The following is a 26687-nucleotide window of genomic DNA, read 5'->3' as shown; positions in this document are numbered from 1 at the left end:
ATAACTAGTAATTACCACACACACAACACACTCCATTCAAAACCTAACACTCCTAAGCATAAATTGAGGAGCAACCACCATCGAACAGCAAACAACACAAATTTCGACTGTCTCATTTTTCGGACAATTTGAACAGTGCACCAGGCTCCAATTTTAATACGCAGATCACATATCATGATCAATAATGGCTGCCGTCTTTCGAGATTAGAAATGGACTTGGGAAAGGAGCGGGATAGACGGGGAATAGTCTATAAAGGAGGGAAGAAAACCAGAAAGAGAGGGAGAAAAACATAGGAGTTCAGTTGTAATAGTGAGTGGTGTTCCCAATTTATGACAGTTGAAGGCTGTTTGAGGGAATGTTGAGTTTGAAAGGAGTTGTTTTGATTTGAACGACAGATTGACCAGGTGGCGTGAAACAGGTGACAAGATTGTAATCAATATTTAAATTGCCATACGTGTGAACAAATTCGTATGAGACTAAATCAAACTCACATTTGCGAACTCAAATATTCAACCACCTAGACAATTGCCAATCCTTTTTCCACAACAAGGATCAAATTCCTAATAGAAAGTTGCATCATTTGAAGATTTTGAATCTAGGCTTTTAGAGTCCAAGCAATTCCAAAACTATTCTCTTTCCTCACAAAATCCAGTACCATTTTTAAAACTGGCCCTGACAAAGCTACAAGGAACTTTACATAATCTCCTACACTATCGGATTCTTATATAGTTGCAAAAATTGTTATATCAAGCACAATTACCATAACATAAGCAATACTCTACGCGTAGAAGGTCAAAGGGGATAAATCTCGCTATTTTATACAAAAAATAACTGAAGTTCCAAACCTCAAGAAATACAAAACTCTCACTTTCTTGCACTACTTAGTCGCCCTCTCGCACCAGCAAAACCTCACTTATGACTCTGTCTCAAATGTTAACAAAAACTGTGAATTTTTCACCCATTGATTTTTTAAATACCTGAGAACATACATCCTAATCCCCCTTGTGCCTATCACTCTGGTGCAAGCGCTTTCGTATCACGGCACTAAGTCCCTGGGTATCACGGCGACTAAGATTTATTTTTTTATCATACACTAATCAACATTCCCGAAGTTCGGATATTTACGTACTGAAATTTCAAATTTCAATGAACCTCAAGAAATAAGACATGGAATATTAGTACTACTGAGTTCGTCAGAAATTTAGAACTTAATGTTAGGCTGGATAACCCAAAGAATCTGATCTTTTTGGCATCTTATCTTCGCACAAAGTTGGTCGCCGTTCATTTGCGTATTGAGTGTACTGAAAACCATGTGCGTTCGCACATGAAGTTCCGACCCCGCTCATCCACATTTTTGGGCATAATTGTCTACCAAATGAGGAACAGATAGAAAACCCCCAAAATCCAAGTTTTTTTAAAAAAAACTGGTGTATGAACAAAAATATCGCCCCCGACGCAAATACTTCGGTGGAGCAAAAAAACGCATTAGATTGATGAGACCCACAATTGTTAAGAAAGCGAGGCAAGACAAACAACAAAATCAAACAACAACAACAAACATTAATTACACCCAAAACCTTTTCCATTTTTTTCAAAAGTTAATAACAAAGTCAAGACAGCGCCAGATAAAACTGAAACTGAACAAAACAAATTATATTTTACTAGAAAAGATATGGGACCAGTCCATAATAAGGCTCGTTTACAATTAAAAAAAAAGAACAGCAAAATTAATAAATTCGCTTATTTTTAAAAACAATTAATTTCAAAGTAATGAAAACCATTCCATATCAACTGATACCCTTAAAATAGATTATGGATCTTTTTTGTTTCGGTCCCCAGCGTTTTTTATGAGCCCCAGTTAGAAATTATATGTTATAAAGCACGTTGCAATGTAAAAAAAATAGCACGTGTGCCTGGGTCATAGAAGATTTATGCTCACTTAGCTGGTGAGCCGAAACAGAGTAGATCCTATTTTATTATCACCGACCCTATACAGGAGGGCACTAGGACCTGTGTATATTCAATTTCCAATGCGGTTACAAAAAGAACAAATAGAGACAACGAACAAAAACTCAATTGAAACTTGCGAGAAAACACTTGCGAGAAAACACGAGAACGTCAGGAATAGACAAAAATAAAAAACTTATTTACTGTTTTTTTTTGCAAAAAACCCGGGTCCAAGCCAGTAAAGTCGTAACGAATTCTTAAAAATCTGCAGATTTTGTATAATTGCTCCTGCTCTCGATTACAATAATGTCATATGTGACCTGTACTTAACGAGACTAGGTAACAAATACATACAAAAAAACAAAAATGCGAAGTGTTTTGTTTAAAACAATTGTTATCAAAGTCATAAAAGCCATTAGCTATCTACTCAAAAAAGAATATAGGCTAATCTAATTTTCCATGAAAGCCAATGAGACATTTCATCTTCTAGGAAAATACATACGACTAAAAGACAAGTGAAAGCGACAGCTAGGCAAAAGTAAAAAAAAAAATTCTTCGAGAAAGTGGTGTCGAAGCAGTTAAAATCACTATCTGCACCTATAAGGAGTTCGATATGTTCAACTGTGCCTTATTTTGAACGCCTGTATTGTGTTATGTGAACTGTCAATAAGATGAAAATGTGAAAAAAAGGCGTGAAAAACGAGCAAAACCCTAAAAACTTGAAATCTATCAGTATCAAAGCCAGAAAAACATAATTTAACGGGTAATGCCACAAAAAAGATTGAATTTTAATTTAGTAGAAAGAAGAGGCATTGTTTCTTTGCAAACACTAAGCTACAAGTTGACCAAATTAAGAGAAAGATAGTGACAAGGTTCAAAAAGCCGATATTTATTTAAAAATTAAATAGTTTTAAAAGTCAAAACGACCATAAGCTTTCGAGTAAAACTAGATACCTTAATTTAAAACTGCTTAGAATGCCAATAGAACTTATCAACAGAGATCTTCGATCTGAATTGTTCTGTTCATTAATTAACAGAAACAAGATCGATTTTTTAAAAAGACCGACTGATTACAATCGGAAATATTTTTGGATTGTGACAATCCAAGATTGGACCAAAACTAGCGTTGCTATTGCAAAGGACTAGCCCCCTTTGGAATTTTTAATGATTTTGTTAGTGGTTTTGGGTGTGTACTTTTGTCAAATTCAATCAAAGTGGACTAAAGAAGCTTACTTCGTGCAATTTTTTTAAATAAAAAATGCTAACTTTGAAACATTTAGCCAAAACTTATCCAAAAAATGAAATCAAAATAATCATGAAAAACTTTTTTGTCTTTGAAAATCAAACGAAAAACACTATGACAATTTTAACATATTTTTGCAAACTTTTAGACAAAACGTTCGAAAAATGTGAATAAAAATAACGCATATCTGTCCATTTATTGGCAAAAATTTAAACCTCGATAACTCCCTTTCGAAAACGAAATTCAAAAAAAAATTTAATTCCATATTCTACACTGGATGAGCTTTTTAATGATACCACTCACAACTCTCCCCTCCCCCTCCTTCCCTCCCTCCTCCTCCCTCTCCCCCCCCCCCCCCCCCCCCCCTCAAGAACTGCTCAATCCCCTGCTCTCTGCAGATTTTTTTTTTAAAAAAAACTGGGTTTGAATCTTCTGTCAGTTCAATCAAACTTCATAGATAATTTGTAGTTGGTTATTGCTATGTTTGCTTAAATTATTCTGGCAAGATAAAATAAAGACATTTCCTCAAATTAATAACTTTTATATCTGCTGAGCGTACCAAAATACTAAATATGTATTCTACATTCAGGAAAAAAAATTTCTTCAAAAAAATTTCGCGTCCTTCATATGAGAAGTTTCACAATCAATAAATGATCTAGCTGGCGAATGCACAAAAACGCCCAAAGAGTGGAAAAGATTAGTTCGAAGAGCAATTTCAAAATACAGTAGAATGAACAATAAAAAATCAATCTCATTTTCAAAAAATGAACATATTAAATTTTCCAGCCTGGCAATTCATAAATTCACTACCTCTCAAACTCATTTGTATTTCATTGTACATTTCGAACCATCCGCTCTGATATAAAGAATAAGAAAAAGATTACCTTTTTATCGATAATGAATTTGGTTGACTGTTGTTCATATCATGAAACCAATTTCTTACGTCTCTAAGATTTGATTTCGATAATACTGGAACAGTTAGTTCTAAAGTATTGAGAAGAGATTTTCGCAAAAACAACCCGAGAATTTTGAAAAGAATACCTTTTTCTGCTTTTAATTTCACATTTTCGAAGTTGATGTTTGCTATTTGAGAGCTCTAAATTGCCTCTAATGTCTTCAATTTTCCCGAAAAACTTTCAGTACAGAGAAACAAAAATGATTTGTACAATAGTTTTTAACCAGCAGAATACAGAGAGAGAGAGAGAGAGAGAGAGAGAGAGAGAGAGAGAGAGAGAGAGAGAGAGAGAGAGAGAGAGAGCGAGAGAGAGACGGACAAAAATATCTTAAAATATTTTGAGAAAAAACTGGAAAATTTTGATCAAATAGTGGAATTATTAATGTTTAGGCTTTAAACTGTAAAGGATTGCTAAAAAATCTCCATTAAACCTAACTAAGTTAACAACAATTTTTTTACGTTCGTTTCTATCTTAAATTTCAACGCGAGCGGTCACTCCTCCCTCCCTTTTTTTTCCTTTTTAATTTCTCCTTTTCCTTGGAAATTTTAAGTTCATATTTTTAATTTTTTATATAAATCAAACTAGATATTGAGGGCTACAAAATGGTGTTTTTCTTTTTCTCTACGATGCGTAAACAAAAAGTAAAAATTTGGCAAAAAATCCAGCCTCGCATATATATTCCCCAATTTTGAAAAAATAAAGGAACATTTATCGCATTCATCGAAACCAAATTTTACAAAAAGAGAGAAGATTAATACATGGACTTCATCATGGATGCTGCACCATGGATTCAAAATATTGAAAACTGTTGTGACCTGCAAAAACCAGTAATTAAATTTTATACAATTAGCCTACGCCGAAGCAACCTTTTCGAGCAGTTATTCTCATCAAAGCAAGTTTTTCAAGCGTAGTTAATTGCTTGCTGCTCGTTAACTACTTTTTGCTCCGAGAAAGAGGGAAAGGATTTTTTCTTTGAAGAGACTATTTTGCGTACAAAAGACTGTGCAAGTTCATTTATCAATTGTTAAATTGTCCGAGAAATTTGTCGATAATTTTAATATTTCAGTTATTTGATTTTATGCAAATATGAGTTGGTGAAAAGGGAGCAACTAAAATATGCAAATGCATTAATTGGCCATTTTGTCTCGCATGCAAATGAGCATATTGGAAAAAGGGTGCTATTAAGACTCTTTTGGGGATCTGAGGTGCATAAAAACACGGTTACGCGGAATCAAGCATCAACCGCAGCTCATATTTCATGCTTAGTAGTTAGTTAGTTACTTGTTCACATCACATCGGATAAAATTGAATGAACACACAATACACACCAATACAATACAACACAAATAGCATACAGCTCCGTCAATTCAGCTCACTTGCATAATAGAATAGAGAAAAAGAAAAGAGAGATAGAGAGCAAAGAACTGTTGAGAGAGGCAAGACCTCGGGTCTAAGAGCGAGCTGGAGTAGCAAAAACAGTAGTGGGAGTAGTAGTAGTCATTGCTACCTTTTCCCTAGCGTGGGCTGGGAAAGGAAAGGAAAAGCTAGCTCTAGGTTATGATGGGGTTCAGGGTATAGGGGTCTAAAAGGAAAATGGGTTCAGCCTAAAGAAGCTATAAAGGACTGACTATATGTAGCAGAGATAGAGAGACATAACACGCGGGAACTGCCATTGTATTTTATCATGGGCTGGCAAAATATAACGAGATTAATACATGCATTAGTGTTTGCATCAATGTAGCTAAGCTGGGGGGACTTGGCGGTGAGGGAGGGCAGGAGATTGCACAGGAAGAAGGAGCGAGGGGGGTCGATATTGGGAATGGCTAGCATAGATTTGGGAAATAGGGAAAGGAAGAAATAAAGGGAGCGGATTTGAGGGGGAATTATAAGGGAGTGAGAGAAGCTGAAAGAAGCATCTTCTTCTTCTTCTTCTTGGTATTCTTTTCAGCTTTTCACTTTCTTACACAAATTCCCCTCTTTTTCCTGTCTTTTATTTCATGTCCCTTCGCTTCACTTGTGTCTGTTAGGAACAATACGCTGCCTTTTGCGGCCGGTCGCTTATCGTAAAAACAACGGAGCGTAAAAGCGAAGAAAAATTCTCCAAGCCCAAATAATAAATTGAATCTTGGCTGCTTCCTATGTGAAATTATTGGAGCCGCTCTGCTGTCTTACTTTCAATTTACAAGCTGGCTATTCCTTTACAAGGCAAGAAAAAAGAGTCTTCAAAATATAATTTCAGTCTAGTCAGGGCGACGCAAAAGCATAGACTGAAAAATGTCCACTTTTGTGAGGCCATTCAATTTGTTCACTGTACCATATGGTCATAATTATGAATGCCTGCATCCTACAAAATAAGAGAATGGACAAATTGGATATTTTCATACGATATTGCTTTGACTTTGGTCAATCACCTTTCATTGTTAAGTGGCTATTAATAATACAAAAAAGACAGTTATCAACAAACAAACTCTTCACATATTGATAGATGATCAAACCATCAATCAAGCACAATACAAAGCCATTCAAACATGTAAGCAATCAAAGTAATGCATACCGAACAAATGAAAATGAGATAAAAGCTTTAAAACATCAAGTACAATGCATTAATACAAGTATGATCTAAAAATATTTCAAAGGAATCAAAGACGACCTTATTTTTCGCCAAAAACATTGTTCAAAGAATTATATGTCTTCTATAACCACGTCCTATTTCAAATCACTTTTTTGAAGACGTAAGGCTGAAACTGATTGAATATTAAAGCAGAACCCTGATTAGCCATTGAATAGGCACAAAAAATTTGTATTATTAACTAATCTTTTCACTCGGGCCTTACAAACCAGGCAGCTTGAAAACCCAAGACTCACCTCAAATAAAACTGGACATATATGACCAGAGTCGGACGAATTGTTTTCTAACGACAGGCTATGGGGATTGATATTTGCTAATACATAGGAAGGCTACTATCCTCACTAATGGGATGGAGAGGGGCATCGATAAATCTTAAAATTTTTGATTAAATATCAAAACATTGACGAATCAACAAGGCCAAACATATCTCATGTGGTATCAATTCCCGCTGCCCTAGAAACAAAACCAATATATGTGAGACAAATAATTCTCCAGTTGATCATTTATTCCTAAAGAGTATTGAAAAACTAAATATTTTTGATTCCTTAAAAAAATATTCAATAAAATTGGAACAAAATAAATGGTCGATAATTGTTGGATGTGAGAATGAATTTAATTCATGCATAGCAAGGCACTGCATTGTGCGCAATATCAGACTAACAAAGCTGAAAAAACTAGCAAAAAATTTTGGGCATCGAGCGCTTTATCGATTGCCAACTTCCATTTCACGGAAAATCAATCAGACCGATGCAAGACAGTTATATGAGATATACAAAAACAGTCGAACAGTAAAAAAAATTGTTCGAGCTCAAGGAACGTTAACTTTATGGTACTTTTACGGTACTAGTTTTTGATTGTTGTTGCGATGCTTACTAGAAGTCATTATAATCTTGGCATATGGAAAAGAATTTGTCTCATCTCATTTAATCCACGCCTGTCAAATTTGCCAATGTCAAGTCAATGAGTTTACCTGACAAAGAAATTCTAATGACAGCAATCTATCCGTTCGCTGAAAGGGTCCAAAAGCTACCCGCAATGTCAACCAGGCATAGAAATCCTCATAAACGAGGCAAACCGGGTCTTATTATCTACAGCATTGGTGAGACAGCATGTTTCTCTTGACAGCATTCAACAAAAACATAGCCGGCAGATTGCCGGAACATAGCCACGATATACGCTTGTGGCCTTCCATGAATTAAAACAACTAAAGAAATAAGATAGCCAGATCGACCACCGTTCCTTTAATAGACCACTAGACTTTTTGGGTTATATTCGAACTGTCAATTTTATCACACATACGGTCTATAAACCCTGAAAGAGCTTTTTCAAAAATGATATTCGAAATCAGAAACTCAAGTCTAATAATCAAGAATATGGGCATGAAAGCTTGGCACTACTTAGATGCACACTATTAACTAGTAAATGTTCATAAAATTTAAAGTGTCATAAGTGAGTTCAGAAGTCATTTTTTGAGTGAGGTAAGTCACGCAATTGACCGAAAAGCAGAAATGACGTCACGTACACAAATTTTAACGGCAAAGCAGTAGAAGTCACTGAAGTCATTGAAAAAGTCAATTCCAAGAAGTCAGGTCGTAAGAATAATCGATGCAGACGACGAATTAAAAAAAAACATAGCAGGACAAGTCCTTAAAAACTTAGAAGCACTCTACCTGACCAGTACATAAGTTGAACAATGCCAGCCAAAACAATCAAAAAAACTAAACAAAAATACACTCATTGCTAAAACTCGAAGCTTTTACCCCCGAAGGCAAAATTTGATCCCTTTAAATATACCTAAATCAAAAATTTGTTCAGAACCAATTTTTGTCTCTGAAATCAGTCCAGTATAATATCTGCAAGACCTGAAGAAAATTCATTGGCTCTTGAAGATCGATTAACTCGAAAATGAACGGAAAAAAAAAGAAATCAATTGCAAAACTTAATGAAATCTTGCTGAGAATAGTGATATTAATATCTTCAAAATCATTTCTGTGTTTCTAGAGGCTATCCAGTAACCCAATTCGAAGCCTTCAAAAAGTCATTGGATCAAAGATCGATAGGCAAAAAATTTTAAAAAGTAGAAGCTTGTTCTATTAAAATGATGAAAACCATTCAATTGCCAAATGTCAAATTTTTCATAAGACACTATCAAACCCTGGATGAGGTTACCTGGCTACTGAGGCAAAAAAAACTGAATAAAAGACAAATGTTCTGAAAAAACTTGAAAAAAGCTGAAAATTTTATCAAAAATATCAAATCCGAAATGTTAAATTGTTAAAAACAAATCCATTGACACTAACAAACATGCAATAACTTTTTTATCAGACCGTGGAATAGGTTTTCTGGCACTTGAGAATGGACAAATATCAAAAATTGACAAAGTATGGTCACTAAAATTGCTCCAAAAGGAACGAGTCCTCAAAATGAGCACTAAAATTTACACAAATGCTTGCAAACGAATGCGGCGAGGCTGGCTTTGGTTTAGTTTAAATAAGTGAGGTTTAACCGTGCTGGGCAGGGGTGCATTATAGCCACACACTTAGAGACTAGCAGAGCTCTTAGAAACGTCTATATCGGCCTAAAGCTCTCGGGCTTTACCGGCTTATCCCTTTCCGAGGACGAGAAGTCAAAATAAAATTAGGCCAACCAAAGAAGTGGATATAAAAAAAACCAATAAGACCTAAAAAATTGCTACAAAATCTGAAATCAATGACAAACATTGTTTTTTATTTCAAAACTCTCACCATAGCCGACAAAGTCGGACACATTGCTCTCGCTAATTTAATTTTGATACTCCCGATGTGGTGCCGTCTAAGAGGTTTGACGTGAAAAAGAGCCGAAATTTTATTGAAATTATGTAAGCAATAAATTAAGATAAATTTTGCAGTCCATAAAACTTACTTCAGAAATTAGACTACCAAATTCAACCAATCACCGAGCATAATTTTTTTTCTACCAAATGAATTTGAAAGCCAATTAATAATTAATTGTCTTGAAATTATCACGGGTCATAGCCATAACTCAGCGGCTCATAGGACTTGATATGAAATTATCACAACTGAATATGAGATCAATTAACCCAATTAAGTACTTTTATGGTAATCAACTAACAATTTAGGGTAACTAAAGGCAACCTTTTTGCCTTTGGCTCCTTTTAAATCAAGTCAGGCTTCAGTGATTTCTAACGTCGGCTCTCTTACGCATAATAAACCGATGTAGTGTGCTGTAATCGAGCACCTGGTGGGGTACCCGATTGCGGCGATTAAGCTCATTAAACGGCTAAAAATGCCACCGGGATTCGAAGCGAAAAAAGAGTCAAATTTTGGCGGACTTTTAGAAGCAAACTGCCAATATTAAACAAGGAGTAGAGCTGGTTAGAATAGTGAATGAGAAAACAATTTTTATAGAATGCAAAACCCAAGAGCCAAGGACGTAAAAATCAATCTAAAACGGTCAAGCAAAAATTTAGCGCTGAAGATGCACACACAAATTATTGGCTCAAATAGTCATCGAGAGCATTTAATAATACATGAAACATTATTTTCGCTTTTCATCGCCAGACTTAACTTAAAACGTTCAAAAGAGATTGTTATATTTTATGCAGTTACGGCATTTACTTTGTCTATTTTTTCAGTTCAGCGCACGAGATCAGACGCGCGCTGCAAACGTATGAAACAAAAGATGAAGATAGTCAAATAATGAAGATGCAGAAACTGATGTCAAAATTTGACATGGTCTGAAATAAATCAGTTGAAAAAAAAAGCGAAATAACTGATATGCTCACGCAGTTTTATTTCAGAATACTCTTTTTCATCCCTCTGTCTTCAATAACCTCGCCTTATCATTTATTAAAAAGCAGTCACAAATCTTTTAACGCCCTGCAGATCGATTACCTTGAAGCTGAAAATCTCAACACTTTTAAATGTGAAATCCACTGGTCTTAAATCATATAATAACAATACAATAGCTAGAACAAAGGATTTCCCTTTGCACAATAAAATTACGTCTACTCGACAGTTTCAGGGAATCGTATACTTAAAAACTAGTATGGTATGGAAAAACTGCTCAGCGACTTAATGCGCACGGGCTTTACCAGTATCCCGTCTCTCCAGACGGGAAGCGCCGAAATTCGTTGGTCAGACGAAAGAAATGGGTAGTGCGAAAATCGCATAAAAGAACAACAGGACTAACATAATTGCTAAAAACTTTGTTCCAGAAAAAGTAATAACTACTATTTCCAGAAACAAAACAAAGGCAAAACGGTAAAACCAAACTCTTGAATGACACATGTTGAAATTCTTTTTTAAAAAGTCTAGATGTGCAGACATTATGCAAACGCGAACAATATGTGATAACGTGAACATTTTTTTCAAACATTATAACACCCACTTTGACTTCTTTTGATCGTAACATTTTAAAGCAGAAAAGGAAAGTTTAACAAGAAAATTGATACATTTCTATTTTGTAGTTTTACGATAGAACAATTTTTCGCTCTTGGAGAACGATCTTTTTAAAATGATACCACAAATAAATATGCTGAATAAATATTTTTCCTGGCAAAGTTTTGTCTGAACAAAAAAGCCATTATATTATATAGTTTGCCCCTCATTTTGAGGTCATAGGAATAACCAACAATCGAAAAACCAGTAGACGTTTCGCCAAAATTTTCTAGGAACAACCAATTTAAGCGAGAGGTAATTCCAGATATTTCTCAACTTATCCGGCATCATGACATTTTGAACAATCGGCACCAAATTAGTTTAACTAAATTCACGCCAAGTAGAATTAGCAATGATTTCAGCGCATTACAGAAAATCCAACACAGGCATCAGATTAAATTTTATCACAGCTAAATTTTGCAGTCTGTGCAACGCTATTTATGTCGTTCACATTCGAGCATTCTCTTTAATCAGTATTTAATTTCAACATCTGAACACACTTGTAATATTAACCTCAGAGAAACAATGTATAGATAAAAATAGAAGCATCGTACAATTTCGTCCCCTAAGGAAACCAAAAAAGCAAAAAAAGTTTGCTCTATTGAACCAGACCATTTTTGTTCTTTATATTGAAGTTCAATTTACCAAATTTCATCAGCAAAGTCTAACTATCCCCCTTATGCGTCAAAAAATTAGCTCACGCATCTTAAGCCTGTTCATCATTTTCCTGACCATTGCAGAGTCTTCTAAATATAGCTGAGTACTTTTCCCATCAGAGCGTATAATCGATAAGCGGCCGCGGGAAAACAAACAGGCATGTCAGTTTGCGTCATGTGATAACAAAGAAGGGAAAAGCGGACGTCTAACTGACACACGTCAGACTTCTCATTAAAAAATATGGAAAACCGGATCCAACAATTAGAGTTCATCTTACAATCTAATTTGACTATGATTATACTCCCTCTCGCTCTAACACACACACGCACGTAGGTAAAAAATAAATATAAGACTATTTTAGCTTGTAATTTATATTAAGATACCTAGCTACCTTTGCACAGGGGAATATAAATATTCCCGAAAAATAGTTCAACATTGTTCATAACCTAGTGTTTGTCATAACAACCTCTACTTTTCACTAGATCACACGACGTTAAGATAAGGCTTTTCCCAAACTTTCAGGCTAAGTAGAATCAACAACTTCTGTGAAAAAAGATCAATTCCCTGCTTTGAAAATGCATCCCGGCAGAGTGTGCAATGCATGTTCATGCGAGTATAGGTTACGTGACACTGCTTGAAGTTAATGACAACTTCTGGCGTTTAACGAGAACCGCGATACGGTTCGAGATGCTAAACCAGATTTTCGTAGTAACCTCTGCAGTTACGTATCCTTGCTTAAAACGCATCTTGTAAATTTGAAAATACCGAAAGTTCGTGCAAGTTGACGTCTGGTTGTGCATATAGTATTATCTGGCATTTCTATTTCTGGCACTTCAGATTTTTGGTATCTTAAATCTTTCAAGAGCGTGTTTCAAAAGCAGCAATAATTTTCGGGGTCTTTTCCGTTCCGAAAAGGTTTAACTTTCGAAGTCAAAAATGCGAGCGTAGACAGCTTAACTTATTCATTCCTCAGGATGCATTTCTGTCATTAAGGAAAAAAACATTCAACTTCAGAGGAATCACTTTTTCAAAAAATTCACTAATCCTACACATTGCAGAGCAGACAGTTACAAAGCGATTTCACCACCTACAGTTTCGTCAAGACAAAAAAGGAGGAGCTTTTTTACACTCTTTTAATAGCAAGCTAGAAAATTTATATTTTACCCCTCAATTATATTATTGAAACCACAGAACTGCATGAAAATTGCAAATGCACTTAATAAAAAGCACAATTAAATGAACAGCAAAAATCAAAGGCAGAACACAAAAGTAATTTTAGCAATTTCCTCATGAGAGTTATATTGAATTGAAGCAATAAAAGGAGCTTAAAAATCCCATATTTGCAAAACAACAATCACCAAAAGCAGTTAATACAATTAACTAGAAAGCAGCAGTTCCTTTCAGGGCACACCAGTCACACAAATGTAAAAAGAGTCTTCATAAAATGGGGTGGGGTCTTTTGTAATCACAGCTAATCCTACCGGAATAGATTCTTTACATCAAAAGCAAAGCGGAACAGTTCATTTAATACAAGCCTAATTTTGAGCTTAAATATTTATACCAAAAGAAATGGAAACCTTTCCATAATACTCATTTGCAATATTAATTATCAGAACTGATAACAGAGCATGTACCATTCCCATTGGCGTGTCAAATGGGATTTTAAAAAATTACGCTATCATATCTTAGACATATAAAATTTTATTCACTCATAATAACTCATCTTTATCGACCTAGTTTCCAACTTTTGTCTAGCTTGGCTGTAGGCTTGTTTGACACTGCCGGTTGAAAGAATTAACATTTAAATATATACACAGACAAACTTAATCGGTGCAGCTTAATTGATTTTGATAAATTGCACAGAAATACAATCTGCCTCTCGTCAGGGACTTTCAACTACGGAAACAGGATTCCGATAAATTAATTCCCACATATCAGCCCTTCAAAATAACATCAGACTATAGTGCTTCCTCCATTACTGTGTTGACAATTAGAAGTCTACTGCTGCTGCTACTGCTGAAGGGAATAGTAGTGATAAGATAGGAATGGTCTCAATTTGCGCAGCTCAACAAGCACAGGAAACAAAATCCTCAACATTCTTCTCTCAGGAGTCACAAAGTCTGCTTGCGAACATGCTCAAGTGCACTTGTTCAATTGCCAAACAGAAGCAAAAAAATTTTAGCTCAAATTTAACCGTATTTATTTTTCTTCACCATATTGGTTGTATATAGAGCTATGCTGTAACATTCTACAAAGACATCGTGTTGCTTTTACAACTTGTAAAACTTAGTTATTCAAAGTTAAATCAGTAGCTGCAAAAATAGGCTCAAAAGCCTGAAACAAACTTGCATGACTTACAAAACCTTTACACGCAACTTTTTATTTTAAAGTAAACGTCTTCTTAAAAAGACGTTCAAATGATCAAAACCTTAAATTCTTGCTCTAATAAAAGAAAGCAAACCACTTGTAACCTTTTGAAAAGAATAACAGCGAAAAAACTACCAATCATAATTATTAAAAGAGGCCTTGGCTCACTTGATCAACGTAATAAACTTAAAGATATTAGCATTTATGAAGTATGCTTAATTAGCAAGTTAAGAAGAGGAACTAAAACGTAACTGAAAGTGTTTGGAGTCACATCATCATAAAATCAATCTGAATGTGCAAGTTTTTCAAGTTTGCTTCGATTATGAACAAATTTCTGAATGTTAAACTCGTAGACTTTGGCAAAGCTCACAATAGTTACCATCCGACAATGTAACAATTTCGACAATTTAGGATACTCGACAAACGGGTTGGTATCAAAATATAACTACTTTCTTTGCTTTAATTTGAGATTGTAAAGGCGGGCAAATGATGTTTAAATACCTTTCAAGCAAATATGACAGATCCAAAGATGTCGAAGATGACTGGAAATAAAGCCAAAAGAGACGGAAATAGGAAAATTGGATCTAGCAAAATTTCGCGGCCCTAGTGTCGTTCATGACCACCCAGTTACAAATTATGTGTTGTTTTATAGCACCATGTAAATTTCCATTTAAGAAATAGTACGTGAGACCGGGACGAATGTTTTTTTTTTTGCTCAAAATCTGATCCAGAAAATTATACTCTTAATGCACTTTAGAAAATAGGAGGACGACATCCACCAGAAGAAGATATATGAATGTTAAACATTACTAAGAAAACAAACTCTGTGGCACAAACACAAATTTATCCTTTTATTTCAAAGAAAGTTGAACCAGTTTGGTGTATTCTGATTAAAATTGCCCCGGTATTTCCGAAAGCAGATCATTCTGTATTTTATCTTGAAAAACATTAGAGACACTAACCGCAACTCCAAACCCAGTACAGATTAGAAGAGTAGAAAGTTTACAGAAAAACAAATTCAAAATCTAATATCATCTCCAACGCACCACTTGCTATTGTATGACAGAAAACCACTTGAGCAGAAAAAGTTAGAGTTGAAACTAGAAAAAGCCACACAGCAACCCAATTTTCTTCCGTGCAGCAAACTTTTCACAGCAATTTTTTCGATAGATTTCAAAAACAATCAAGAATAAAATCACACTGCTTTTTCTCAATTTCAGTCTGTTTTCAATTTTGCTTAGCTTAAAAAGCATATCAACTTGTTTCCGCGTGCGGAGTAAGATCATATTAAAAAGGGATGTCACCAATTTTTTTTTAAAAAAGCCAATACAATTTTGGAAACAACTCTCTTGGAAAAGAGCCATTGTCAAACAAAAAGGTTATCTCTGGAGTGCCTAACATAAAAAAAATTCATAAAAAATCGGACACAGTTTAAATTTAAGCCAAATAGCCATATGTGAACATAAAATATCTTTAATACCAACAACGTAAGCAAACACAGTTTCCAATCTGTTAAAAGTTACCAATGAAAACTCGGCCACAAACCAGTAGCTTTTTTGCTCAAGTTCTGTTTCACACTGTTCAATAATCTGAAAATTTTTAATAATGGGCTTCGAGTTGCTCTCGAACGACTAGTAGTGGGAGCTCAAATCTATAGCAGCCTACTTCGGTCAGGTGGGAGAGGGAGTAACTAAATTCTCTAAGAGGCTTCAAAATGCGTCATAAAAGGTTATTATATACCACTAAAACCACTAATAAAATTTGAAGTGAAAAATTACACCAATTTTGGCGCACTATTCATTTGATTTTAAGCAGTGAACTGCCACTTGAGAGTTCAGCTACGATACCTGATCATGCAACATAAAAAAGTCGAGGGCGTAAAGTCACTCGAAAAGTCAAAATGTTCGAACAAAAATTTTGCATAAAAAACACCAACTAGTTTACAGTAATTGCTTCACACTTTGTTCGAGAGCAAGTAGTCAGTTAGATTAAAAAACCGCATTGAAAATACCAACAGGGACCAAATAATTTGGCAAAATTGAGACTAATTAATTAAGTTTGACTAATTAACAGTATGATTCGTAATAACTTATGGCAAAGGCCCGGTAACTATTGGGCGCAAACAGATCTAAACGATTTCAAAAATGGTTATTTTTATGACGCCAGAGCCTCTTCCACAGCTTCGACTAGGCACATTTATTGAAACTGATAAAACCAGTTAGAGTTGAAACTTACGACAATTTTCCTCATCTGAGAAGTCCTGAAGACGGCAATCTGTTACCCCACCATCGCATACTTTTTCAGGGCTAATACAGACACAGGAGCTCTTGCATTGAAACCATGTCGAATTCAGACACCCAACGAGGCAGTGAGGCGCAGCCGCTTCTGTTACTGAAGCCAAGCCCACAGTTATTAAAATAACACTAATTAGTAACAATCCGCGGGTTGTGATGGGTAATAACTGAGTTTTTGAGCTTTCAAGGAAGGTTGGTTGCTGCTCTGTTCCTGAATGCGGTACATCCTTTATAGAATTGCAGGCTCGTTTTTGCGTGTAATTTGCATATTTTCTCTTGGTACTAGAGAGGTTACGTTTTAGAGGTTGCGAAATCGCCATTTTGATAAAGGCGCTTTTGTGAGATCTTCATTTGTGTTGTGAGCAAGGTTCTTGCGTCAAAACAGCACCAACTACACAAGAAAAGGTTGCCATCTTAAATACACGTTTTTACGTCAATTTATTGAAGGGGGAACGCTTTTCTGTTTTCCTTTCTGTAATGCAAAGGAGAATGCAATAACAAAATTGAATAGAATGGACGGTGATCAAGATAGGCGTGGCATCTCAGCATCGCAAGTACAGGCAGGTAATAATACACAAAAGGGAGGGGTAGTTGAATCAGGGGGTAGAAATGTTTGGGGGCTAAAAAGTCACAATATTACGTAGTAGTAGTAGTAGTTGTAATACAAGTATTCAGCAGTCGTGCGTGGGCGGCGACCGGGTGGCGGTGGTGGGCTGAGTGCACGTATTACTACTGCACTATCTCCCATAGGTGGCCGACGCTCACTTGTAGTCTCATAAATCTGAAATGTTTTCAAGTATATTACAATAAAAACTGAACAAACAATTTAGCAAGGAAAGGTTGTATTAAAAATAAGTGTGTTTTAAATGCAAACATTCTGTTTGGGATTTAAGGACATTAAGACTTGAAGAGTGAGCAAAATTGGGAAATAAATAGCTTCGCTCTCCTAAGTGCAGAAATGAACTCAAAAGAGAATGAGCGAACGGGGGAATTTGCCGTAGTCTTAAATGGCTTGATCAACAACACTTCCAACCAAGTCTGATGGTTCGATCGCTAAATAGTTAACAGCTACCAGTGGTTCTCTTTATCATTCCATTCATTGCAGCTCGCAAGGCGGCCCATAAAGCTTTCGAAACGGTTAATTGATTTTTACTACACCATTCGTTTGCTGACACAAAGCAACTAACAAGGCTTTGTGAGTAAACACTCAACAATCAAATATACATTGTTCTCCAAAATCAACCACCCAAACAACCCCCTCCCCCCGCCTACGCACTCACAACCGCCGCCCGTACAATTTGAAAGGGATATCATTGACCACAGTGGGTGCCGTTAGGGCCATACAGTGATTGAAGTTTTTGAAGTATTAGCGCAGATACAACAGAAGTAGTCCCCCTTTGTTTAGCGCACTAAACGATTTTACGGCCATTTATAGCTAGCTTCAAGCAACCAACAGATCAAACCCAATTTTGGGCGACGCCAGAACGAAAACTCTAAATCCAAAATCAACTAATAATGTGTTGGTCCGCCTTTACTCTCAAAGCAATGACTCCATTTCGCAAAGAAAGCGGAGACAATGAAGTTCTAGACCTTGTTTGTTGCTCAAATAAAAGCATGAACTAGGGTTCAATCCAAAGGTTACTGGGTCACTTAAATTGCACACACTCATTGGGCTCAGATTACTCAATGATTAAACAATTAGCGCATGTCGGGCACGGCCATAAAGCGACTTCACCTGAGCTCCGAAAGTGCTGCTGACGCAACCATTGCTCTTTCCTGCAACAATTCAAAGAAATATAATCAGCTTATAGAGAAAACAATTCACTGTTGAAGAATCGAGGAAACAAGCATTCTTGAGATGTTTTCCGTCGTTTACCCCCCCCCCCCCCCCTCTTATTATTGGGTGGATATTATTTGCAACCCATGCAGCCACTTGTGCCAAATTTTACATACTGATTTACTCTGTAATTGCACTCGCTGAATCAGGGGGTGACGCACTGAGGGGGCGGGGGGATGTGTACTGGGCGCGGGGGGAGGGGGGGGGGGCTGGATGGATGACACAAATGGAAAACATCTAAATTTTCCAGTCCCAGAAAGTCCGTTTAAGTCTACTCAAATTTTGGGTCTTTGCCATGATACCCCCCCCCCCCCCTGAAATTATAGCCCCCATTATGGTATATTTACCAAGATTGGGAGGGGGGGGCTATAGGTTATCTGACCACTTTCAATTTTCATGAGCAATTTTTTGTCTGCACAAGCTTGCATGAACAAACTAACATGCTTTTGTGCACTGAGTGATTCGTTTATTCGCATAAGAGGTGGAAAGCTTTAACTAGTACAATAAATAAAACCCCAAGGGTTTTAAAATTTTCAAAATTGGGATGACTATTTTACCGGGGAGCAGGAAACAGTTCCTTAACCTATTTTCCCCTAATAAATGATACGCCAAGTTTCAAAAAGATAGACGCAATTAGCATTTGAAACCAATTGATCCGGATACAACTTGGCGATAAGGCAAAAATTATTAATTCAAACAACGGACGTGCCAAAAGGTAATGGAATTCAATGTTATGAAACTCCAATTCACAAGGGATTGATTGTTGACATTGATTTTATACCACATTAGAGGAACAGAATGTTTCAAATAGAGTAAAGTACGCGAATGGTCTGGTTTTCAATTTGCATTTTATCAAATACTTTATCAGGAGCATCAAAAATAAAAACAGGTAACTAACTGTGTACTCTGACCAAATTTGAACCAAAATATCTGTCGACAAATCAAAAACAACCAGTAGTCTTAGAACGGCAAAATGTCCTCCGATCGATCTGCCAGGTAATAGAAAACACGATCAATAACCACATCTAATTAGGTTCAGATATTAGATAAAACACGCGTGTTCTCTGATAGCTAATGAGCCGTTTAGCATTCTCTCAAATCAGCCAAAAATTCCCCTTCCTGAAATACTTCCATTCAGTCAAACAAATGTAATCATGTCATTTCAACAATTGAAGCGACGAATGGTTTATTAGAATTGTGTATTTTGCTAAATTGTTCGTTTCACTGTAAACTTAGACAAGACATTTTAATGGCATTCAAAACTGGTACTAAACATGACCATTTACGATTCCGTTTCATTAGAATTTGCGAAAGGTATTACAGCCATTAAAATTGATCTGAGCAGACAGCAATACTTTCAACACTTCACTCTAAATTTCAAAAATTACGGATAATGATGACATCTTCCGGTAATAGGTGATGTATTTACGCCTCAAAAAATTTGACATTGCGTTTTGAGGCTAAAGATAGGGCATGAAATTCATTGAAAAGCAGTTTGCAAAAAACTAGGTGTTGAAATAATTAAACACGTTCGCAAATTCTTCACAAGGAAACATTTTTTTACTTAGAATAATAACATTTCCATCGCAAATTTCCATTTTAAATTACATTTTAAAAATTGCATTGAGGTCTTGCGTTGAAAAGACACAAAAATAATTAGATAAAACCAGTAAAAAACAGAAAAACTGATCATTCAAAACCGATAGAAAAATTATCAGTTGAAACAAATTTAAATCAAATCAATTTTTTTAAGTCATTTATACGTCTTCTGTCTATTATTTAATTGATTTAAGTTTTACACAATGTCGGAAAATGTTTCCAGCTTTTGTAGAATTTCAGTTGTAAAAATGGCGGATAGAGAGGATAGGTGCGAGTTCGAATAATAATCAATTCCAGACATAATCATGAAAACTTTGTGCGACTTTACAAAATAGTCCTTTTTAAATTGCATCATACAGGGTTGCCCTTTTTCTCACTTTTTACCTTCCTTTCTATTCCTGAGATGCAATAACATTTGATTAGACGGTAATCGTAAAATTGACATTAAATTTGAATGGAATTTTTTTCGAATTCATTTGTCGATTTTTTATGTTTCATGAGCATAATAAGCAAATTCGTTTGTCTTAAACTCTCACAGGTGAGTAATCAGGTAAATTCAAGAATCACATTCTTTGGACAATAATTTAAATCGCAATTTGTAGCAAACATAAGGTAAATTCTCTATTTTTAAAATAGAAAAGGAACGCTGAAATCTGTCATTAAAGGCTCCCAATGAGTGCCATTGAGGAACCTTGGTTATCAGTTAAATTTACGTTTTGACCTTTTCACTATCTTAAGTTAAGAGTATTTTTTTTAAGAAATCAAATTTGCAAGAGCAACTCCAGAATTTAGAAAATAATACATTTTTCTTTTAGTTGTTTTTTTAAATTTGATTTTTGCTATTTGGAGAGCTCTAAATTGAATGAACTCTTCGATTTCCCATGCAACTTTTCTGATTCAGAGACAAAATTATCCGCGCAATAAAAAGTTTGTATTGGAAAAAAAATTGTGAAAAAATCAAAATAGATTTTTCACATTTTGTTAATTAGTTCAATATTCAAACTCTAAATAAATACTGGTTATAAATCTGCACTTAACCTAATTAATTTTTCAAAAAATTTCTTTCAACTCTAAAGAATTACTGGCTACAAATCTCGATTTACCCTAACTAATTTCACTACAAATTCCCCCGCAGCGAAGTTGCTTATTTCCTTTTCGTTTTCCCTTCGAAATTTAGTCCCCCCTTTTCGAATTTCTTGATAAGTTTTTTGTATATCAAAATGACGGTTTTCTTCTTTTTCTCTACGGTGCGTCAACAAAAAGTAAAAAATTGACGAAAAAAAACCAAACTTGCATATATATATATATATATATATATATATATATATCCCAATTTTGAAAAATGTCGAAACAATAACATATTAACCAATATGCCGAAACAATAACAAAACCCATTAACTTCGGATGACTTGCTCTCGAGCAACAGCAGGGGCTCGCTGCGTTCGTAGCCAGCTTAAGTAAAGTCATTTGTAGACTTATTGAGCACAGAAGGGAGGAATGCAATTACACCACTGAAGACCTTCAAAAGATGTCATTGCGGCTTAATATAGACTACAAGAATTAATTGAAAAAATAAAACCAAATTCGGCGCTCTCTGATATGGCAGTTAGTTGTAAGCCATAAGCTGCTGTCAATTGAGTTCAGCAGCTTAAAATTATTAGAAAGCCATTTAGAAAGCCACACAAACAAGAAATCGAGAGCATAAAAAACAATAGAAAATTAAGATCAATAAAAGGAAAACTACGCATGAACAAAAACAACACACTCGACTACAATAAATGCTTCGAGCTTCATTTGAGGGCAATTAAAAAAATTTTTACTGCCGTTGCCAAAATGTCAAAAAATTTTCGAAAACTTCGACTTTACCGAATTGGCACCGCAGTATCCGCAAAACTCATTGTTGCAATCTGTTCTTTAAAATGGCCCGAGAAGAAGTAATACAGAGAAATATGAGAAGGGAGAAGTTTGCATCGATGCTCGTACATGGCGTAAATGAACCGGAAAAAACTCAAATCATAGCAGAGCGGAAATCGGCAAAAGCTTTTGTTTAAAAAATGATTCTATATCCAAAAGATGTAAACTTATTTATAAGAACATAAATTGATGAAATGTTATCCCCCCCCCCCCCCCCAAAAAAAATTGTAATTTGATTACTTCAGATTACTGATCAAACCAATTTACTTATTGCTTACTGATTTACTCTCACTGAATTACTTATCAGCAACACTCTGCAAATTTCCAGCTAAAAGTAACACTCAACTGGAAGGTAGAACTGGCTGTGCTAAAGCAAAGACAGGCTAGACTCATTTTTTTCTATCAGATTTGATAAAATCCAACACCATTACAAGGCAATTTAAATTTTGTGTACTTTAACTTTCCACGAACTCCATAAAACACATCATTGATAATGATAGCATAACTATATTGAGCAAGAGTTTATAAATTAAATTCAGATGGTGCAGTTTGTTGAGTATTTGATTTATCCGTAAAGGCTAACCTCTAAATTACGGCATACCTTTAAGAAAAAACGACAACTCTAATTCAACAATTTTTTTCGACACCAGTTTTGATAAGGAAACCTGCACAGCTATTTGATCGAAAATGAACGGCAGCGAGTAACTTATATTGCAAAGCACAAGCCCAATTTGAAGTGTTCGTTTTTAACAAACAAAACCACCCCCTTGCTACGTGACAGCGTCTTCATCAAGCTAATTGCACTTACCACTTAGAAATCGTTTCTTAAGCATACAGCATTAAGTACGCTTAGAATTACAATTTTTGACATGCAATTTGCCTAGAAGATACCGTTAATTTAAACTTTATGCTTCACATTAAGGAACTATTTAACGAAGCATCTAAAAAGTCTTACCGAACGTCTCAAAACAAGTCACAACATTATACACGCTTTCGCAGAACACATGTGAAAAGAGGGCAAAAAGGAATTATAACGTGAAACTTACTGAAGTATTTAGGCCGTGTTCCAATTATGCAGATAATTAAGGAAACAATTTATGCTAACCAGACAAAAATAAGAGGTCACACTTTATTAATGGGAAACGGGAAATACACACACATCTATCCATTAGCTTGTTTTAATAATCAATATTTTACTATTTAGCTAATAGGAAAGCAAAGGTGCCACGTAAAAAGAGTAACGAACAAATTACGAAGAAAAAATAGCTGCAGCGATCGATAATCTTTCTCTTTTTTTTGCGTTCTATTCAATAATTGAGAGGTGAAAATTTAGCGAGAACAAAGAGCGTGAAACAATAAAAAATTACTGTTAAATAAAAGCCAAAGTGCAATGACTTGAAGCTCTCTGCTGTTCAAACAATACAATACAATACAATTAGACTAGTCAGCTTTCTGTAGTGGCACGTTTCAAATCACTCTCAACAAGACCACACGTCGGAGGAAAATAAGAACATACAATTCGTGTTAATCTTCAGCTTGTTGTTTTCACGCTAAAACTGATGTAATGATGCGATGCATAAAGGTGACATGTGAACAACAACAAAAAGATTCTAATCAGTTTAAGATTAGACCTTAATCACAGGCAATCCCGTCAATTGAACCACTCTCAGCTAATGGACAGAATGAAAGAAAGGCTCAATTTTAAAAGCCATTACTATACTTGCTGCTTTCTATTCGCCTGTCTCTGTCTGTGTGAGGTAGGAAAAACGCGTAGGAAAAAAACAAACAGAGGATTTTAGCGATAGCGTCGCAATAAAACCTGAATCAAAAGCGGCTTTTTAAGTAATACGCAGCTAAGCTATGCACTAAATTTGACTCCATCGTTAACTATTCATAAATGAGATTTAAGTTAGCCATAGAAATCTCTTTAGCAAAAGTCTATCCTCCTCAATAGGGGAACCACCCCTGCCTTTAAAATGTGGTTGTTTGTGTATTCCATTTCTCTCAAATCCAGAGGTACTTCCTCAGGCGCTTTCCCCAACACAATTTCTCTATCACTTTTCTGGTCTTTTTCATGGTTCCTTCAAATTCAAACAGCGAAAAAGAAATGGCACATTATTAATTGATTACTGACACCTGGTTAGGTTTTGAAACAAAAATTGGCATTAAACTAAACATGTACCGCATGCTCTCAGAAATTATTTATTTAGGCCATTTTTATGCGCTATAAACAACGTGTACTTTATTTTACCAATCTCCACCTCTAACTCCAGCTAGCTAATAGATAACCATGACATATTTCTGTTTCATTTTTTCTCTCAGGTTGTCAGCCAATTTCAGTAACAGAAAACATGGAATGAAGAAAAATGAACAGCTGAACCGGCCAATTAAAAAATCGAGTAATTCAAGAAACATCAATTGTTTCAAACAGCCAAGAATTTGTGCTAAATTGTGTTAAAACTGGGTTATAGTACATCTCCTTAAACCACTCAACAGTTTTGGTTCTTAAACAAGAGCGGCAAAAGAGAAGTAGAACTTCTTTCAAGAAACTCCTCACTGGCTGAAGATCTGAAAAAAAATTGACAAAAAATTTCCGGATTCTTAAATTCGCGTATACACTACTACACTAGCCCAGCTGCCTCATACACAACCTCAAAATGAAATTCCAGAAGCGCTGCAAATTAATGTAAATAATTTTAAATTATCAAATATCAATGACACGTCGGGCGAATAGTAATAGCTCCAAAATGACTGGCGAGCTGTTGGCTTCTTCAGTAGTAGTTAAGGTTAACAGAGCTGGGAGCGTGAGGTGAGCGCGCTGAGGTGGACTCTAAGAACCGCCCTTTACCATGAAATTATATCTTCAAAACAGTTTCGGCTAATCGCATACAGAGTCTAGTAAGCCAAAAGGCGTTCAAAAAACTTAATGCCCTCCGTGGGTCACATGTTTATCCCGATTACACAAAAATACCAGGACTAATATAATCGCAACAAATTTTGTTTGAGAGCAATTAATAGAGTAATTTTGCGAGGAAGCGTAATTAAAAGCTTCTCACAAGAAAAAAACATTAAGGGTCTCAAAAAGTATTGATTTGATTAACAAGAGCCACAATTAGTATTTGTGAATTCTTTTCAGAAGTTATCACATGTGGAAAGTCTGAACTACGTTTTTTCACAAATTTTTCCTTTATTCATAAATTTGGGTGTCCTGGCGCATACACAACATAAAAATGGAATCGGGAACGCACTGAAATACAACGTAGATAAAATTTTTCAGACGATTAAATATCACTGAAATAATCTGAACATAGTTCTAAGCTTTTCAAAAAAACTAACAATATCACAGTATTGAAAAGGGGTTTCAAAGATACAAATTCATTACTTGAATGTAAGATAAAATTGAAACTACAGTTCGACTAGAGTTGATTTTATGAAGGAAATCTAATTTTTCCGAAAATTTCTTAAGTGACTAAACGTGCGCTGCAAAATCTCAAGTCCAAGATTATAACATTATTGATATTTTATTCCAAGATTTTCAGGCTGTTGTGCAAACAAAAAGCATGCACATCAGCGAGCTAAAATTTTGGAAAATAGTAAAATAACTTCTAAAATTAACATTAACTCTTTAACAGATGATTCATTTCCGATACTTTTCCAGGTTCTATCCACTCTCCTTCTCACAAAAGACTTCAGCTAGGTCTACATACGCAAATGAATCAAATGAACTTCCTGGTCTGTAGTAATCTCAGATCTTATTTGCACAATAAACATTGACCCAAAAAAAGTCTAACTGACAACACAAAATGCACTTTGGTCAGAATTGACTATGTAAACTTTGTTAAAATAAATCCGTTCAAACTTAGGGCCATATCATTAACAATGGCAATCAAAAGTCGGAACAATTAGCTGATGAGCAACTTTATGCATTAACAATGTATTTTACGTATCTAAAGTTGCTCACCAGCTAATTGTTCCGACTTTTGATTGCCATTGTTTTTTTGCTCATAGAACTCTATGCATTAAAAATGTATTTTACGTATCTAGAGTTCTATGAACAAAAAACTTACAGGGGCAAAAATCCTTGCTCCGTTAAAAAGAGTACACAAAAATTAGAACAAAACTGTCTTAGGCCAGAAATTCTATGGATTTAATCGAACCCATAGACAAACCATCAGAGACCGAGTCAAATAGAAAAACACTGCTAAATTAGAGTATTGTTCTACACCAATTTTAAATTAGCAGTGAATATTATTCTATAAATTGATGTGATCGATTGTAGAGCTTGGACTCCATGCAGTTGGCACACGTGCAAAATCTCAAATTCTTGACAGTTAATTAAGAAAAAAATATCACAGCTATGAATCATATTAGAAAAAAAGAATCTTCCGGTTATCCAACGGATCCAGAAAGATGATCAGACACAAGTGGTATAATTTAAAATATTTAGCCTTTTCGTTGTGTAACTTAAAAAAACACGCAAGTAGGTTACCGCAAGCTCTGCACAATTTTATCAATAAAAAGGGCTCTAACAAGTGAAAAAAATCAACTTTTTAAAGAAGCCTGCTCCGCTCAAATAAAAGACCGCCATTAAAAGCAGCCATGACAGTGGCACTATTTTATAACAAAAATTGAAGCAGAGTATTATAACATCTTGGAACATAAATTCCCTTCTTTACAAACAATTTTGTGAAGAACTTTTCGTTTTGTGGCCCTATGTCTTTGTTTCGCTGAAATCTTGAAATTGAGCAAATCATGATGAAAAAGTCAACTCTTTCTAAGTAGACACGGAGACATTCGATGTAAT

At 35.3% G+C, this 26687-nt stretch overlaps 1 protein-coding gene across 2 annotated transcripts in view; it reads right to left on the bottom strand.

The window, feature by feature from the left end:
- The window catches only part of LOC142341540 (uncharacterized), a 60566-nt gene extending 36971 nt beyond the window's left edge, over window positions 1-23595 (bottom strand). The window contains exons 1-2 of one of the 2 annotated variants that reach the window (XM_075392554.1): window positions 22930-23595; window positions 16475-17314 (exon numbers count right to left, since the gene is read on the bottom strand). In XM_075392554.1, coding sequence (XP_075248669.1) covers window positions 16475-16853 — 379 coding nt within the window. In that variant the 5' untranslated portion in view covers window positions 16854-17314; window positions 22930-23595. Of the gene's footprint in view, window positions 1-16474; window positions 17524-22929 lie in introns of those variants that run through there. The other variant, XM_075392552.1, reaches the window with a different exon arrangement.
- Between the last annotated feature and the right edge of the window lie 3092 nt (window positions 23596-26687).

Source organism: Convolutriloba macropyga, chromosome 6, assembly GCF_964194025.1.
Source record: "Convolutriloba macropyga chromosome 6, txConMacr16.3, whole genome shotgun sequence".
Taxonomy (NCBI): domain Eukaryota; kingdom Metazoa; phylum Xenacoelomorpha; order Acoela; family Convolutidae; genus Convolutriloba; species Convolutriloba macropyga.
Note: the sequence above shows the minus strand (reverse complement) of the source record. Positions and strands in the feature narration are given on the sequence as shown.